Here is a 14,015-nt window from a genome sequence, read left to right on the forward strand (position 1 = left end):
TTTTTTAACAAGTACAATGAAAGGTCAAGTTTATTTAAAATATTTTCATTTTTTTTACTCTTTATTTAATTACTATTTTTGTTTTCTGAGTATTCCTTCAATTATGTATGTGCGTGCCTCCTTGGTAGAGAAGAATGCGGTAATGTAGACGCATGCAGTGCCTTGGTGCGCTTGCTAAGTTGTTCCTTCAGAGAACACCAACAATTTAGGTAGCACGCACATTTGCCATGCTCTACTTGGTAGTTTTCAGTAACACACATTGATTGATAAAACAGCTCAAGGTTTAGCCCACAAACATCACCCCTTTGTCATCCGGACCACGTATCGCAATCAACTTTGAAGCAACTTTAATCTGGGGATTTATAACGACGCCGCGGATTTAGATTCAAATCCTTCTCCGAAACAGTGGACCTAATTTAGACACAATACATTCACGTGAATTTAACTAAAAAAAACCACTGCATACCTGAGTCTAATCCCTGCCTATCTTCTAAATAAACCCATTGGAGAAAGGGCTTCCTGCTAATGTCAATGCTTGATATCATCTACAAAATCGGGAATTCCGACCAAACGGTCCGTGTCTTCGCAATCTTGAGCGAAGCATGCCAATATCTATGTAGCGAACCTTCTTCCCGGAATTCTCCGTCTGTTGAAGTACCGAGTGGCAACTGGATTGATGACAGATCAACTGTGCTGCTCATCTTACGGCTACCAACCGTTGTGGGTTCGACCCTGGTGGCTGACTGCTGGATGCTGGACCTGAAGGATCCGTAGAGATGTGCCCTTCAACAATACAGCACTTGATTGGCTTCTCAACCTTGCCGAACGACACAGCTTTACGAGAGTACAGTTCAACAAACCTGCAGACACAAAGTATGACATGTTTTGAATAATTCGAAACCAAATGGTACAAAGAAAGAGGCTGAGCGAAATTGCACAGAAAATCGGCATGGTACTTTCAAGTACATATATCATGTCGTTGTGCCTGCTGGCAGAAGAAGAGTGAAATTGATGCATTCCAGGAGCAAGGACATGGAGAAGATGAACAAGAATGTCCAAGGTAGTGCTGTAGTTCAGTTATTTCAGCAATGTTGGATGACAGCAGATTCAGCTAACAGTGAGCAACATCAGCAAACCTTTCTTCATTGATGAGATGGGAGGGCACATGGTTTAGGTGTTTTCTAAACACTGTACTGGGGAGATTCAACAATGAGCTAACAGCATTGTTTTTTGGATTCTATAAGTACCAAGCAATAAAGTAATCACACATGGAATTTTGATGGATATCAAAAAGGAATTTGTGAAGAAACAAATAATTGTACAAGAATGTCAAAAGAGTGAAGAAAATAAATTACCTCGTCGCAGCGTCCACTGACTCCAGTTTGACAAATGCAAAACCCTTACAAATAGGATCACGGGTCTTCTTAGTTCCAGAGTTTGCTGGGTTTATAGTTACCAGGCCAGGAAACCCTTTGAAAGCTAGGTTCAGGTCCTTATGTATGTTCTTCTTTTTCGGGAGGTTCCAAATACGAACATGAACGCCATCATTACTGCAATCTGTGACAACGTACAGGAAATTCATCAATAAGATCCGGCTTATGTTCAACAAGAATTTCTCCAAAACCTTCCACAACTGCTAAATCACAAAATGAAGTGCCAATAATTTCAAAAGGTTTCCAAAATGCAAAGCTGATTTATCTACTAAGGTGGCAATCTGAGCTAGTTTTCCTCAACTCTAGCTTCTCCAATTTTAAGAGAAATAAATGAGTAGCTTTTCAACTCCTTCGAAAATACACGTAGCGGGCAGCCAGCTCCTCCATCCCAACTCCATGGAGTTAGACCATTCGGCCAAACTCCAACGGTAGAGTTGGAGAAGCTGGCAGTTGGAGTACTCCCGAACAGGCACTTAAGGCGAGTAGATAAATTACATTGAGAGCAAAACATAAATTGCATCATATCGACATTCACTTTGAGGCTGCTGAAATTCCATGAGGTAGTTTCTGAACATGTTTTTGTCACTGTTCCAAATATCGGTCAGTTAACTGTTCCAATATCGGTCAGTTAGCTGCTATTCAGACCCCTCCCAATACGAGAAGCGCTATTTTGAGCCATTTTAACTGGTAGGTCCAGTTAATTTGTCTGACAAGCCGATTTATCAGCTGTCAGGCCGAATTATTGGCTGGGCCAATTAACTGCTAGGCATTTTTTAGCCCAAAACTGGCCTGCTCCCTCCCTACTTTTCGATGTGCAGGTTTATGGCCTTCCAGATCGGCTGCAACATCATCAGAACATTAAGGCAACAGTTTTCCTTGTTGCTATGTAACCCAGGATTGCATATTTAGACACTTAGTACATTGCATGTTGTTTATAGCCCAGGATTCCATATTTAGACACTTAGTACATTGCATGTTGTTATATAGCCTAGGATATATAGATTTGACCCTAGTTAACCTCCCTATAAATTGGTTACCGATAAATTCAGTTAAATGGTTGATTCGCCGATTAATCCCTACTCAGCACCCGACCGGTATGGTACCAGATATCCTGAACATTGGTTTTTGTCACTGGCCTTCGAAGTTGGACTTAGTGAGTAAAGAGAGATCATGTGTATATGACGTAACGTCATAAGACACCAGTAATGGTCAGTGTTAGAACGGAACGACGGAGCAACCGAAAATCTGAGAATTACCAGCTTGCTGCTTGTAAGAATTGAGCATTTCTCAACAATCTGAGAATTTCCCTCACATTTTATTTAACTACTTGACTGCATTTTTAGCCCTTGTAAGTAACTACTCTCTCCTTTCACAAATACTACCTCTATAACTAAATATAAGACGTTTTTGCAGTTCAAATTGAATAACATCGACCATTATTGGTATAAGATAGATCATTTTTGCAGTTGATACTACCTTTGTAACTAAAGATAAGACGGTTTTTTTTTTGCAGTTCGTTCAGAGTTAGTATAAGATTTTCTAACTTTTTCCTGAATCGGATCTATAGAGACACATTTTTGTGTGTTCGTTCCCTCGTTTCATTTCTGTATGTAGTCCATTTTGAAATATCTTCTAGTATTTGTGAGCGGAGGGAGTAGTAACTACCATACATAAGATTTCTTTCCTTCATGATTTCAAATGGGAAGTTGCCCATGGGGTGAAACGATCTTTAGCGATTTGACTTTTGACGTGATGTATAATTTACTAATATTCCTGTAGAACATTGCAGTACCAGTTTTATGCTGAAGCAACAAATGCCGCAACGCAGTGAGCTGAATAGCTGATGAGAAGGCAGAGGAAGCTAACCTGCGGCGGTTTCTGTGGCCGAGCCGTTGGTTTTGCTGCTCTTGGGCGGAGCCGATTTGCTCTTGCGCCCGGCGCCGCCGATGCCCATCTCCCGGAGAAGCTGCTCTTCGACGTCGGTGGTGTAGGTCTTCCCCACGCCGAAACCGGCCGGCTTGGGCCGGTTCTTGAGGAAGATGTCCTCGTCAACCGCCTCCTCCATGTCGTCGTCGTCGTCCTCATCCGCCTCCTCCTCGTCGTCGTCGTCGAGGGTGGTGGGTACCGGCTCGCGGCTCCGGCGGCCGTATTTCCTCAGGCGAGGGAAGGCGAAGAGGACGTGCGACGCGCGCAGCCGCGAGGGCGGCGGCCGTGAGAGCAAGAAGGGGCCCGGCGCCGACGCCGACGCCGCAGCGGCGCCACACGCGGTCGGCAGCTGCAGCAGTGGCATTTCGTTTTTGTGTTCAGGCCGGACCGGCTACGGCGGTTTCCTCTTATCACCGCGAGACTTAATCGGCACCGTCCGATCCTTATCTCAACTGAATCGCAGCCGCCGCCTCCGCCTCGCCCCCACGCGCCTGCCGCCTCCCCGCCGGCCAGTTTCCGGGCACCTCGCCGCCTCCGCCTCCGCCTGATTCTTATTATGCTTCGCCTTCGCCTCCGTCCTTGCCCACACTTCTCTCGGGCGTCTCCGCCGGCATCCCCCCCCGCCCTCCCCCCCCGGCTGGCCGCTTCTCCGCTCCCAGAGCTCCCCTTCCCATCCACCGTCACCGCGCTCCGAACCCGAACCCCTCCGCTCCAGGCCGCCGTCCGCCGAGCCGCCTCCGGAGAGGAGCAACGGGGCGTGGATGAGGACAAGGAGGACGCGGGCCTGGACAATGCACTCACCAAGACACGGCAGCTCGTCGAGTGCGCCATGTTCGCATCCGTTGCTGGCCTCGCCTACTTCCTCAGCAACTCCCTCGCCATCGAGGTCCGCACCCTTCTCTCACTCCGATGTGCAATGCTGCTCTGTTTCATTTGTCTTTCTATAAATTCATTCATTCGACTGTTGATGCATGAAGCTGCTGTCTTCTTTTGCTGATGCAGAATTACTTCAGCTGTTTTTTCCCATTGCCGATAGTCATCTCCTCCTTGAGGTGGGGGTTAGAAGCTGGCAGGAAAACCATGGTGAGTCTTGTCAAATGCTTCACTTGGTATTATATAGCTTTCATGTACTTTAGTTTAGTTGATGGCATTGCCTCATCAGGTGGCTACTGTTTTACTGCTCTTCACATTGTCAGGCCCTGTCAAAGCATCGACTTATCTGGTAAGCATCTCTTTTGTGGCATATGGTTCATATCATAGTTGTGCCAATGGCATGTGTTTGGTTCAGAACATTTAAAGTTGGCAACTCACATATTTACCTTGAAACTAACCGATGTTGGTGCTGCAACCGAGTGTTGAATCCGGGGCTTCAACATCATTCATTGTCATTAAAACGAACAATAGCTCCATATCCTGGAACAAAAAAATCAGTGTATCTTAGCACCCAAGAAATCAAATTCCGAGTGAAAAAATTTCTATAAGTAGAGATGGCAAGCTGCAACAGTAACGGTTAACATTCATTAATCATCAAACAACAGTATTCCTTTTTTAATTTTTGTACTTAAGTTTTGGTGTTGTTGGTAATTTACCTTTTTCTTTCCCTTAGCTTCTCCGTATATATTGTTCAATTTTAGTTCTGTGTCTTCTTTGGGACTTGAAAGATTAAAAGAACCCTTCGTTCATTCGTTATGACTCTGGACACTTATACATTTCTTGGGCTTGTTTTCCTGCAGCTTATGCATGGTGTAGTTGGTCTAGCCATGGGTACTATGTGGAGGTGAGAAAAGGTGAAGCTTTCGCTTTCACTGTTGGCATATATGTCATTAAAAGTTAATGATAGCTTTGCATCAGAGATGCATATATGCAGCTGTAGCTTCCACTTGATTTTTATTGACTTCGACTAATGTAACATTTTTCCCATCCTCTGTCATCAGGTTGGAGACCGATTGGTTTGCTTCCATCATAATCTGCTCAATTGTAAGTATCTTCTCTCAATTGGTATTTCATATCTATAGATGTATTGCTGATGACATATGGATTACAGAGTCTCATAGCTTTGGATCGGAACTCGACAACATTACCTTGTGAAAGATTCTACATAGAGTTAGACCATTGATATTTTCCTAATGTTTGAAATAACTATGTAGTCTATTTGAAAATACGAATCAGATTGTCTAGTTCATGATTTTAATAGTTGCAAATCTCTGTGTTCTTTCTTGTACACCTGTTAGATATCCTTTAGAAGAATTTTCTTTGCTTGCACAATAGGTTACATTTGTGATAGTCCTTATCACAAAATTACCAAGCAAATTATAACCAGTATCAAGCATGCTTATGTTATTCTTAACATATGAAATAGCAAACTGCAGTTGATATCTCTTCTGGCTAGCAACGCATTGCCAGTTGGTGTTTCTTCTTAACTTTACATGATGTCCGTGAGGAGAATAGGGGTAGTTCATAGACCCACATAATATCTGAATTCAGAATCATTGGGTAGAAATAAATAAGCAGCCTGTTTTGCTAATAACAAAATTCAAGATCATTCAGTAAGAAATACTCCCTCCGTCCCATAATGTGAGACGTTTTTGCAAGCTAGCTTGCAAAAATGTCTCACATTATGGGACGGAGGGAGTAGATACTAAGATCTAGATTGACTTAAAATAGATCCATATCAGAATTTCACCCAGTGATCATGTAACAACCCCTTTCCGATGTGATTGCCGATGTGAGGTCTCTCTCTTTGTTCGCCTGACTTGAGGAAGAAGCAGAATGAGAACAAGTGGGGAGTGTGAGGAGAATTTAGAGCTTTATTCCTCAATTCAGACTTAGTCGTTTCTGCATAAAGAACGGGCTAATATAGGCAACAGCCCAACACATGCTACACCGCCCCACTGGCCCCCACTTTTCAAAGCTTAGCATCCCACCCCCCCCCCACCCCCCCCTCTCATACCACCCGGTACATAGCTGGCATACTGGTGGCACGCTGCCCTGTCTAAGGCGCGTTGCCGTGCATGACGGACCACTTCCAGCTGACATTTGTGCTACCCTTATTTTTAGTCCTCAAATTGAATTTCAGCTGAACTTTGCTTTGCAGATCCGTGCGGTGGGAGCTTGTGGATATGTGTTAGTGTCATCATTCCTAATACGAGAAAATATTCTTCAATTGGTATGTCTATTCAGTGATTCTTCAGTTGAGAAATATTCTTCAATTTGATTCATGAACTACTAATCATTTCAGATAACCGTTAGTGTACATGCCTCCTTAACGTATATTCTGGCAGCGGCTGGTGTGAACACAATTCCATCCATGGATGCAATATATGTAATCTTTGGGACACTGGTAATTCGGTGATTTTTAACCTACCAAATCAAACTTATAGCATGAGCCAGTTCAGAAAGTAACTTCCCTGTCTTTTGCAGCTTCTACTTAATTGTGGATTCTTTGTCTTCATACTGCATATAATTTACACAATCTTCCTGACCAAGCTTGGAATCAAGCCATCGCTGAGACCTCCACGATGGCTGGGTAAAGCAACTTTTAGTTGATGGGTAGAATGCCACCATACTCATTTGTGAGGTTAGCGCCCTGACTGAACTTGCGGCATTTTGGTGTTACAAATGCTCCCCCATCACCAGCAGCATGCCGGCATGGCAATTGTGGCCTTTGTAATATGATCATGATCATTATTATCCGGCTTCCTGGTGCATGACTGTGATTTTCCCGACAAGATTTTTGGTGATTGCGATTCGTTATTGGTGCAATTGACTGATCGGCAAGTGTTCTAAACTTGTGAGACTTGGTATATTGTCCCAGTCACGTCTTTCTTTTTAAGAAAAAGTTCAATTTTTTGCATTCTCTTAACCTTTTCCATTAACTATATATTTTAAGTTTTTGAGGGATTACTCCCTGCATCTCAAAATGTAGGTCCTATTCATTTTGTCCAAACTCAAACTTTCTCAAGTTTGATTTCTGGCATTCCATTAACCTTTTCCTGTTAACTGTGTAATTTAAAATGTTTGGGTATTACTACACCATGTTTTTAAGTTCTCTCTGCATACATTAATGTCGAATCTAGAGCATTGACTCTCACGAACTCTTTGTGAAGACAATGCCTTGTTCTCTGTCCTTTTACATGCCTTCCACGCGAGGAATAATGCTTAGCGACATGGTTTATATATGATGTCTTTCTTGCAAGCGCCAAAGAGGTACGGTGAGTTTAGGGCAACTCCACCGCGGATCACCAAACGGACGGCACCAAATGTCCACAGACAGCAGGTGGGGCGCCGGCCATCCAACCGTAGGAATCAAATGTCTCCCGCTCAGTCTTTTTTCATATGCCCGGGGTATTGAAAATAATTGAAGATAAATAGCACAATTCTTCAAAAATTGAAAGAGAGATAAATATTACAATCCAAACAAAAAGTTTTGAATGAAATAGTTCAAATTTGAATTCAACTTATTTGGACACGTATTTTAGTTGTCATATGAAATGCCCATATATGCTCAATTAGATCACTCTGATGAGACTGACATGTCAAAGAATAGGAGGGTTAGATCTTCCAATTCAGATTCAGACTGAAAAGATGAAGTGATATGTTCCTTTCTTTTGTAACATTATTATAAGTTTGTCTCTTTTGTACTCTAGTTCTCAAAAGTTCTTTATGATTTATCTGTCCCGTCGAACAAGAAAACTGGAGGCTGGATGTATTAGTGATCTGTAAATAGCTCCAGTTTCACATGATCTGGGCTATAGTTCATCAGTTTTCAGAGTACAATACATATGTATGACCAAGTATTATTGCTGCAATTATGCTTCAGTGCTAGGCATTTCAGCTTCCTTATTCATCCCTGGCATTTCCCTGATCACATCAAAGCCTTTTCACAGTGGCATAAAAGGTAATTCATCAGGAATCATGCGGTCTCTTTTCAGCCACGGCAAAATGTACTGTTATAGTTCAGCATAATGCCGTGAGGATAGATAGTTCGATCCCTGATGATGTTCTCAACCAACCGATTAGCCACATCATCATGTTTGTCACGTGACTGAAGACAGATTATTGATCAGACATTGTAGCTACAGAATTTCTCACGTGCAACGAGCTTTATTCAAAGAGTTGCTGCCAAAACACAGCTGACAAAAATTGTTCACAATATTATCACTTATACACATCTCATGTCTATTACTTATCTTATTATACACTCGATTTACTATGTTGGATATATGACACTCCCTCCGTCCCAAAAAGCTTGTCTTAGATTTGTCAAGATACGGATTTATCTAGACATGTTTTAGTGTTAGATACATCCATATCTAGATAAATCTAAGACAAGCTTTTTGGGACAGAGGTAATAGAAGTCTGTTTATATATAACTTCTTGACTAACGGTCTGGGCTTGCAGTAGAATATGGTAGGCCTATGTTGTTTGTTTGTTTGTCTAGAAGCCGACACACTGCGTATACTGAGCGTAGGCCTCCGATTGCATGCCGATTGGCGCACGGATGACTTCATCTGGAAGATCAAAGGCGTCGACGAGTTCTCGAGCAACAAGCCTCACTTGGTAACTGAGGTAGTCTACCAGTTTGTGGATAGCCTGCAAGCATACAGGGAGCATAGTAGCATCAGGTCCTGGTTCTGGTCTCAAGCCAAGGACTGACATTGCAATTTTGTACTATGGGGTTGATGACAAGCATATACAAACCTTGGCTTTGTTTGGCGCGACATAGTCTACATTCCGATATGTCCCGATGTCTTTCCAGATCCTATCGAGCGCATAAAGGTCGCACACCAGCTTCAGTACTTCACGTGTTTTTGCATCAGGGCAGCTGCATAGACACACCAAAAGTCATTTTTGTCGCATTAACCTCACTGGATAAAGTCAAAAGGGTTACGAACACAACATCTCAATGGTGAGAGTAGGCTTTGATAGTTCACCTTAATTTCCGTTCGTGGTTCAGCTAAACAACAGAATGAGGATAAGGGCTCAAACACAAAAAGTAGTCCTCGGTACCAGAAGTTGCAAGAGAACTATACTATACAAAGGGCGACAGGAGGACTTTTCAAGGGATAATTCTACAACCCAAGCACAAATAATCATGAATTCATGATCGACGGGTGGTAAATTGGAGTCAGGGAGACAGGAGGGTTTTTCAATGCTTTCGCTGATCTCAACCAACCAAATCTTCATTGTAAGTATTCAACAAAATCTTACTAGCAAAACTAATGTGTCAAGCTAGCTAGTAAGCAATGATGGTAAGAACAATGTAACTGAGGACACAGAACTATACCTCTTCACTGCTTCTATAAACCTTGCGAGGATGACAGCCTCAACGTGTGATTCCGCGAGCGTGAGCAGATGGTTTAAACATCTGTTCCATGCACCAAAACCTCCAAGTGTCTTCATGTGCTTCTGGAGTCGAGCAGCAACACTATGCAGTAGTCTAGATGTTCGGTACTGAGAAGAGGGTTTATGCAATCAGTGCAGGACTTCTATCCAATTGCTACTGATATTATTATGAAGATAAGACTCACTCTGAATGCATCCAGCTGAAATTTAGGATCCCTTAGATGGTCTTCCCCTTCCCACCGAGCAGTAACGGGGTTAGGCTGAGACAAGTAGGTGCTCATGGAGTCTCTCAAGTAGTTCCAGGTGACTGAGAGTGTTCCTCCCTTAAATTTTTGCTGATATTGCTTCAGGAGATCGCCAGCAACCTACAATAGCATTGTGATAAGAGGTACAGTACAATATTTGAGGTATAAGTAACTTCATATCACATGAAATTACTCACCCAAACTTCTACCCCCAATATGTAATCAAGTGTGAGTTCTTAGTATATACTCCCTCTGTAAAGAAATATAAGATCGTTTAGGTCACTAAAGTAGTGATCTAAATGATCTTATATTTCTTTACAGAGGGAGTACTAGCCTTTCAACTATCAGTGAACATGCCCACCAAATATTGCAAAAATAAGCTTTGTAAAGGATTCCGATTGGTACCTGCTGCAGCAGAACTGTATTGTCTCCTTCAAATGTTTGAAATATATCATGGTCATTCCGCAGACCACCAAAACGATTTACAGCAGCATACCCATGGCCACCACAAGATTCTCGGCATATGCTAATAGATTTTGCTGTGTATGAAGTTATGTAGGACTTCAACCCAGATGAAAGTACATGGACATCAGCGCTAATATCCTCGTCATTGGTTTTCTTCATTTCCGAGTACTTATCTACCAAATACTGCCTGGCAAAATGAGATGCATATGCTGATGCCAACATAGGCATTAGTTTGTGCTGGTGAGATTGGTAATCCAGCACACTGATTTCAGGCTGCTTAGGTGGACCAAATTGTTGACGCAGTAAAGCATATCTAACAGCAATGGTTACTGCAACTTTGAGTATTCCCACAGAACTATATGCAAGACTAACTCGTCCCCCGACAAGCTCACCAAGGGTTGCTGCAAATCTTTTATTAATTGTGGGGAGACTGCTTGTGTATTTTCCATCTCGCGCCACATCACCGAATCGGTTCAGAAGATTGTCACGGGGTATCCTAACGGAACGGAATCTCAGGGCACCATTATCTACACCATTTAGGCCTATCTTGTGCCCACAATCATTGATCTCAATTCCAGGAAGAACAGCATGGGTTTCAAGGTCCCGAATTGGGACAATAAATGCATGAATTCCCATGTCAGCAGGTTCCCCTCCTTTTCCTTGAAGCGGTAGAATTAACCTCGCAAAAACAGTAGCGAATTTTCCATGAAGAGCTGAGTTGCCAATCCACCACTTAATGGCTCCATTGTTTGGTGTATCAATAATGAACTCATCAGTAACTGAATCAAATGTAGCAGTGGTCTGTAGGGCTTGAACATTGGATCCTGTCAAAAAGCAACAAACATAAATGAAGGGAATCTTTTCAAACAATTGTAAACAGTGTTCTAGGTGTTGGAAAAGTCCCAATAGACAGTTAAATTGCAAATCAATCAAAGTACCAAACAAGAAATCAGCAATACTGATGGAATAATTGAATAGATAATCTAACCATGATGCAGTTCTGTCATAGCAAAACAGCCTGGATAATCCAAATTATCGATTTTGTCAAAGTACTTTTCCCTGTGCTTCTTGGTTCCCAAATTTATTATAGAACCACCCCAAAGACTGCGTTGACAAGCAGGCAAGTTAGTCGATTTATAACAACAGGTACACAAGGAAAAGGCAGGACGTAAAACCAGTAAATAATAATTACAAATGTCAAATGATGTGTTATTGTCCTGCTAAGATCATCAAAGAAAATAATCCGACATACCGCTGAGGGCATTTTGCATGAATTCCAGAATGATAAAGGTGCAGTGTTTGAGGTTGTATGAAATGAACCACCAACCGAACTCCAGATGCATGTATACCCTAAATAATCCCAATACTCGAAACAGAATCGTCACGACTACAAAAAATGGGTACATGAAATGCTTGACATTTCACAATAATAAACTGTGCAAGCAATCATCCCTGTAGGCAATCAAATGGCTCATGAACTAACCATCATCGCGGGGAGTTGCTTAGAATTGCCTGGCATGATGATGCGCCTGTAGGGAGTTCAGTGCCTCGGTGCTTGTAGTTCCTGTAGGGGCCATTCCGTAGTTCTCTAGTGGATTTTTAAAACTGTTTGATGTTTGAATCTGTAATAATTCTGCTGTGGCTACTTCTGGCTGGAGCCGAGAGCTGTAAACTCTGTCCGTTGGTTGCCTTTGCTTTTTCAATAAAAAGTTGGGGCAGGGGGGCAACCCCTTTCGGTTCAAAAAAAACTAACCATAACCAAAGTTGTAACAAACCAAGCATCTTAATCAAGAAATAATGCTTCTTCTTTCGCCACAACAATTAATTAGGCCCATGCTACGGCAGCAAAAAGCTATCATCTACTATCAAGCCACCACAAAATATGAACCCATGTGCACTCGTACTGAAGCTCTGTTTTCAGAGTCCTTGTCACACTCATAAGTGCCTGCCCCCAAAAGGAGTGCAATTGCAACCCACCGTACATGAAGTAGGTTGCAGTTAAGCTATCAACAGATCCATGAAGTAGGTTGGGGCATTAAGTTATCAACAGATCCAAGCCCACACTCATAAATCACATTCACCATGCTCCAAGTTAGAATCCTCGTGAATGGGATAATCAGTATGGTAAAGATCAGTATGATTTGTGTTATTCACATTCAAAAGAGTAAAACAAAACGATTTAGTTACTGATACCGACATTCAAATTACCAACTGATCCATACATGAGTTCGCAGTTCGCCTCGTGACATCAAGCAATTATGTAAGCCCTCTGGTTAACCTTTTTTTTCAGATGGAACCCTCTGGTTAACCACCAACTAACAATCCCAATATGTATATGGAACATATGGGAGAAATTCAGGATCGAGTTGTGTTCTTTACCAGTTTATTTGTGAGGGGATCACTCAATTGCCAGTAAATTAACTGCCACGCGCGGTGAAAAAAGCAAAGCGAACCAACCTGTACTGTACGCCGAACTTGACGGCGAGGGAGATGTCGAGCCCGCCGACGGCCTCCATGACGGCGAAGTACTCGTCGGGGTCGTCTGCCATGAGGCTGAGCGGCCGCACCCCGGCCTCGCGAACGAGCGCCGTCATCTGCCGGAAGCAGAGCTCGCGGTGGGCGGCCATGGGCAGCTCGACGGGCGTGTGGAGCTCCGGCCGCTCGACGAAGAACCTGTATAACCGCTCCTGCGTCGCCAGGTGCCGCCCCCGCAGGTAGGCGGTGAGGGCTGCCGCGTCCACGTCCAGGCCCCCCGCCCGCCGCTTCCCCGCGCACGCGGCGGGGGCCAGGGCATTAGCCCCCTCGGGGGCGGGCCGATCGGAGGGCTGTAGGAGGTGGAGGGAGAGGCGGCGGAGGCGGCGCATCGCCGGCGTGGAGTCTTCGTCGTCGGAGCCGTAGCCGGAGCGGGACATGGTGGCCATGGCGACGGCGGCGACGTGTTGGATGGAACGTGTGCGGGGCGGGGCGGGGCGGGAGTGGGAGAGCGAAGCCGAGGTTGTTGGGGACGTTGCGTTAGGACGTTGCTCTCGGCCTTGCTTGGCAGGCCCCCACGGACCCCTTCCTTCCGCCCCAATCCACCAATCCCCTTCTCTCCCTACGAGTAAAGTGCACAAAATCATCATATTTACGAACGCTGAATAAAATAAAAAACACCATGTTACATTCTCTTTTTGCAAAACTCATCATAATTGTGCTGGCAGTTTGCCAAAAACGATTGATAGGTTGATTATAGACGTTTGAGAAAAAAATAGAACGTTGGGTCCCACTATCAGGTGTCGCGTTGCCTTGATGAAGATGACGCTCGTCACACGCTATTAAACGACGATAGCAAAACACTAAGAACATGTACAGTGGTTAATAAAACAGTGTTATCTTAAGTTTTGCATGTAATTTAGATATGATAATAGAAGGACGTCTACAATGGGTTATCTCTTATCCTTGTGTTTAATAACTAGTAATTTCTAAAAATATAGTGAGACATATTATGTTAAGAGATAATCTTTTAAATAAGCGAAGACAACACTTTTCCTATGATTTCTCTCTCTCCCCCTTCTCAACATTTATCTTATGTGGCACTCTAAGATAGCACCATTGTGCATGC

The 14,015-nt window shown here is 43.4% G+C and overlaps 3 protein-coding genes across 3 annotated transcripts; 1 reads left to right on the forward strand and 2 right to left on the reverse strand.

Moving 5' to 3' along the window:
- Positions 1-335: 335 nt before the first annotated feature.
- Positions 336-3,753, reverse strand: LOC125521057. The gene is made up of 3 exons (XM_048686118.1): positions 3,300-3,753; positions 1,356-1,557; positions 336-860 (listed from the first exon to the last, which is right to left on the reverse strand). Exons 1-3 carry the CDS (start codon positions 3,721-3,723, stop codon positions 698-700), a joined length of 789 nt encoding a protein of 262 aa, XP_048542075.1. The 5' UTR covers positions 3,724-3,753; the 3' UTR covers positions 336-697.
- A 118-nt stretch (positions 3,754-3,871) lies between these two features.
- LOC125521059 lies at positions 3,872-8,304 on the forward strand. The gene is made up of 8 exons (XM_048686119.1): positions 3,872-4,245; positions 4,362-4,442; positions 4,522-4,581; positions 5,093-5,136; positions 5,294-5,336; positions 6,454-6,525; positions 6,598-6,699; positions 6,780-8,304. Exons 1-8 carry the CDS (start codon positions 3,916-3,918, stop codon positions 6,903-6,905), a joined length of 858 nt encoding a protein of 285 aa, XP_048542076.1. The 5' UTR covers positions 3,872-3,915; the 3' UTR covers positions 6,906-8,304.
- Positions 8,305-8,442: 138 nt separating this feature from the next.
- LOC125521056 (acyl-coenzyme A oxidase 2, peroxisomal-like) lies at positions 8,443-13,452 on the reverse strand. Its single transcript, XM_048686117.1, has 7 exons — positions 12,872-13,452; positions 11,403-11,518; positions 10,355-11,238; positions 9,890-10,069; positions 9,646-9,812; positions 9,060-9,183; positions 8,443-8,951 (listed from the first exon to the last, which is right to left on the reverse strand). The coding sequence occupies exons 1-7, from the start codon at positions 13,333-13,335 to the stop codon at positions 8,796-8,798; spliced, it is 2,091 nt and encodes a 696-aa protein (XP_048542074.1). The 5' UTR covers positions 13,336-13,452; the 3' UTR covers positions 8,443-8,795.
- Positions 13,453-14,015: the final 563 nt, after the last annotated feature.

The sequence above is a fragment of the Triticum urartu genome, chromosome 7, assembly GCF_003073215.2.
Source record: "Triticum urartu cultivar G1812 chromosome 7, Tu2.1, whole genome shotgun sequence".
Taxonomy (NCBI): Eukaryota; Viridiplantae; Streptophyta; class Magnoliopsida; order Poales; family Poaceae; genus Triticum; species Triticum urartu.

What these genes read in the sequence shown, in the direction of transcription:
- LOC125521057 (XM_048686118.1), bottom strand. Translation starts at nt 3,723, where the DNA reads ATGCCACTGCTGCAGCTGCCGACCGCGTGTGGCGCCGCTGCGGCGTCG. An exon ending in GGCCACAGAAACCGCCGCAG is followed by an intron (nt 1,558 to 3,299) that starts GTTAGCTTCCTC and finishes ACGTTGTCACAG; the next exon opens with ATTGCAGTAATGATGGCGTT. An exon ending in TCAGTGGACGCTGCGACGAG is followed by an intron (nt 861 to 1,355) that starts GTAATTTATTTT and finishes TTGTGTCTGCAG; the next exon opens with GTTTGTTGAACTGTACTCTC.
- LOC125521059 (XM_048686119.1), top strand. Translation starts at nt 3,916, where the DNA reads ATGCTTCGCCTTCGCCTCCGTCCTTGCCCACACTTCTCTCGGGCGTCT. An exon ending in GCCATGGGTACTATGTGGAG is followed by an intron (nt 5,137 to 5,293) that starts GTGAGAAAAGGT and finishes CTCTGTCATCAG; the next exon opens with GTTGGAGACCGATTGGTTTG. An exon ending in ATGTAATCTTTGGGACACTG is followed by an intron (nt 6,700 to 6,779) that starts GTAATTCGGTGA and finishes TGTCTTTTGCAG; the next exon opens with CTTCTACTTAATTGTGGATT.
- LOC125521056 (XM_048686117.1), bottom strand. Translation starts at nt 13,335, where the DNA reads ATGGCCACCATGTCCCGCTCCGGCTACGGCTCCGACGACGAAGACTCC. An exon ending in TTCAGCTGGATGCATTCAGA is followed by an intron (nt 9,813 to 9,889) that starts GTGAGTCTTATC and finishes CCCTCTTCTCAG; the next exon opens with TACCGAACATCTAGACTACT. An exon ending in TCGCGCCAAACAAAGCCAAG is followed by an intron (nt 8,952 to 9,059) that starts GTTTGTATATGC and finishes GTATGCTTGCAG; the next exon opens with GCTATCCACAAACTGGTAGA.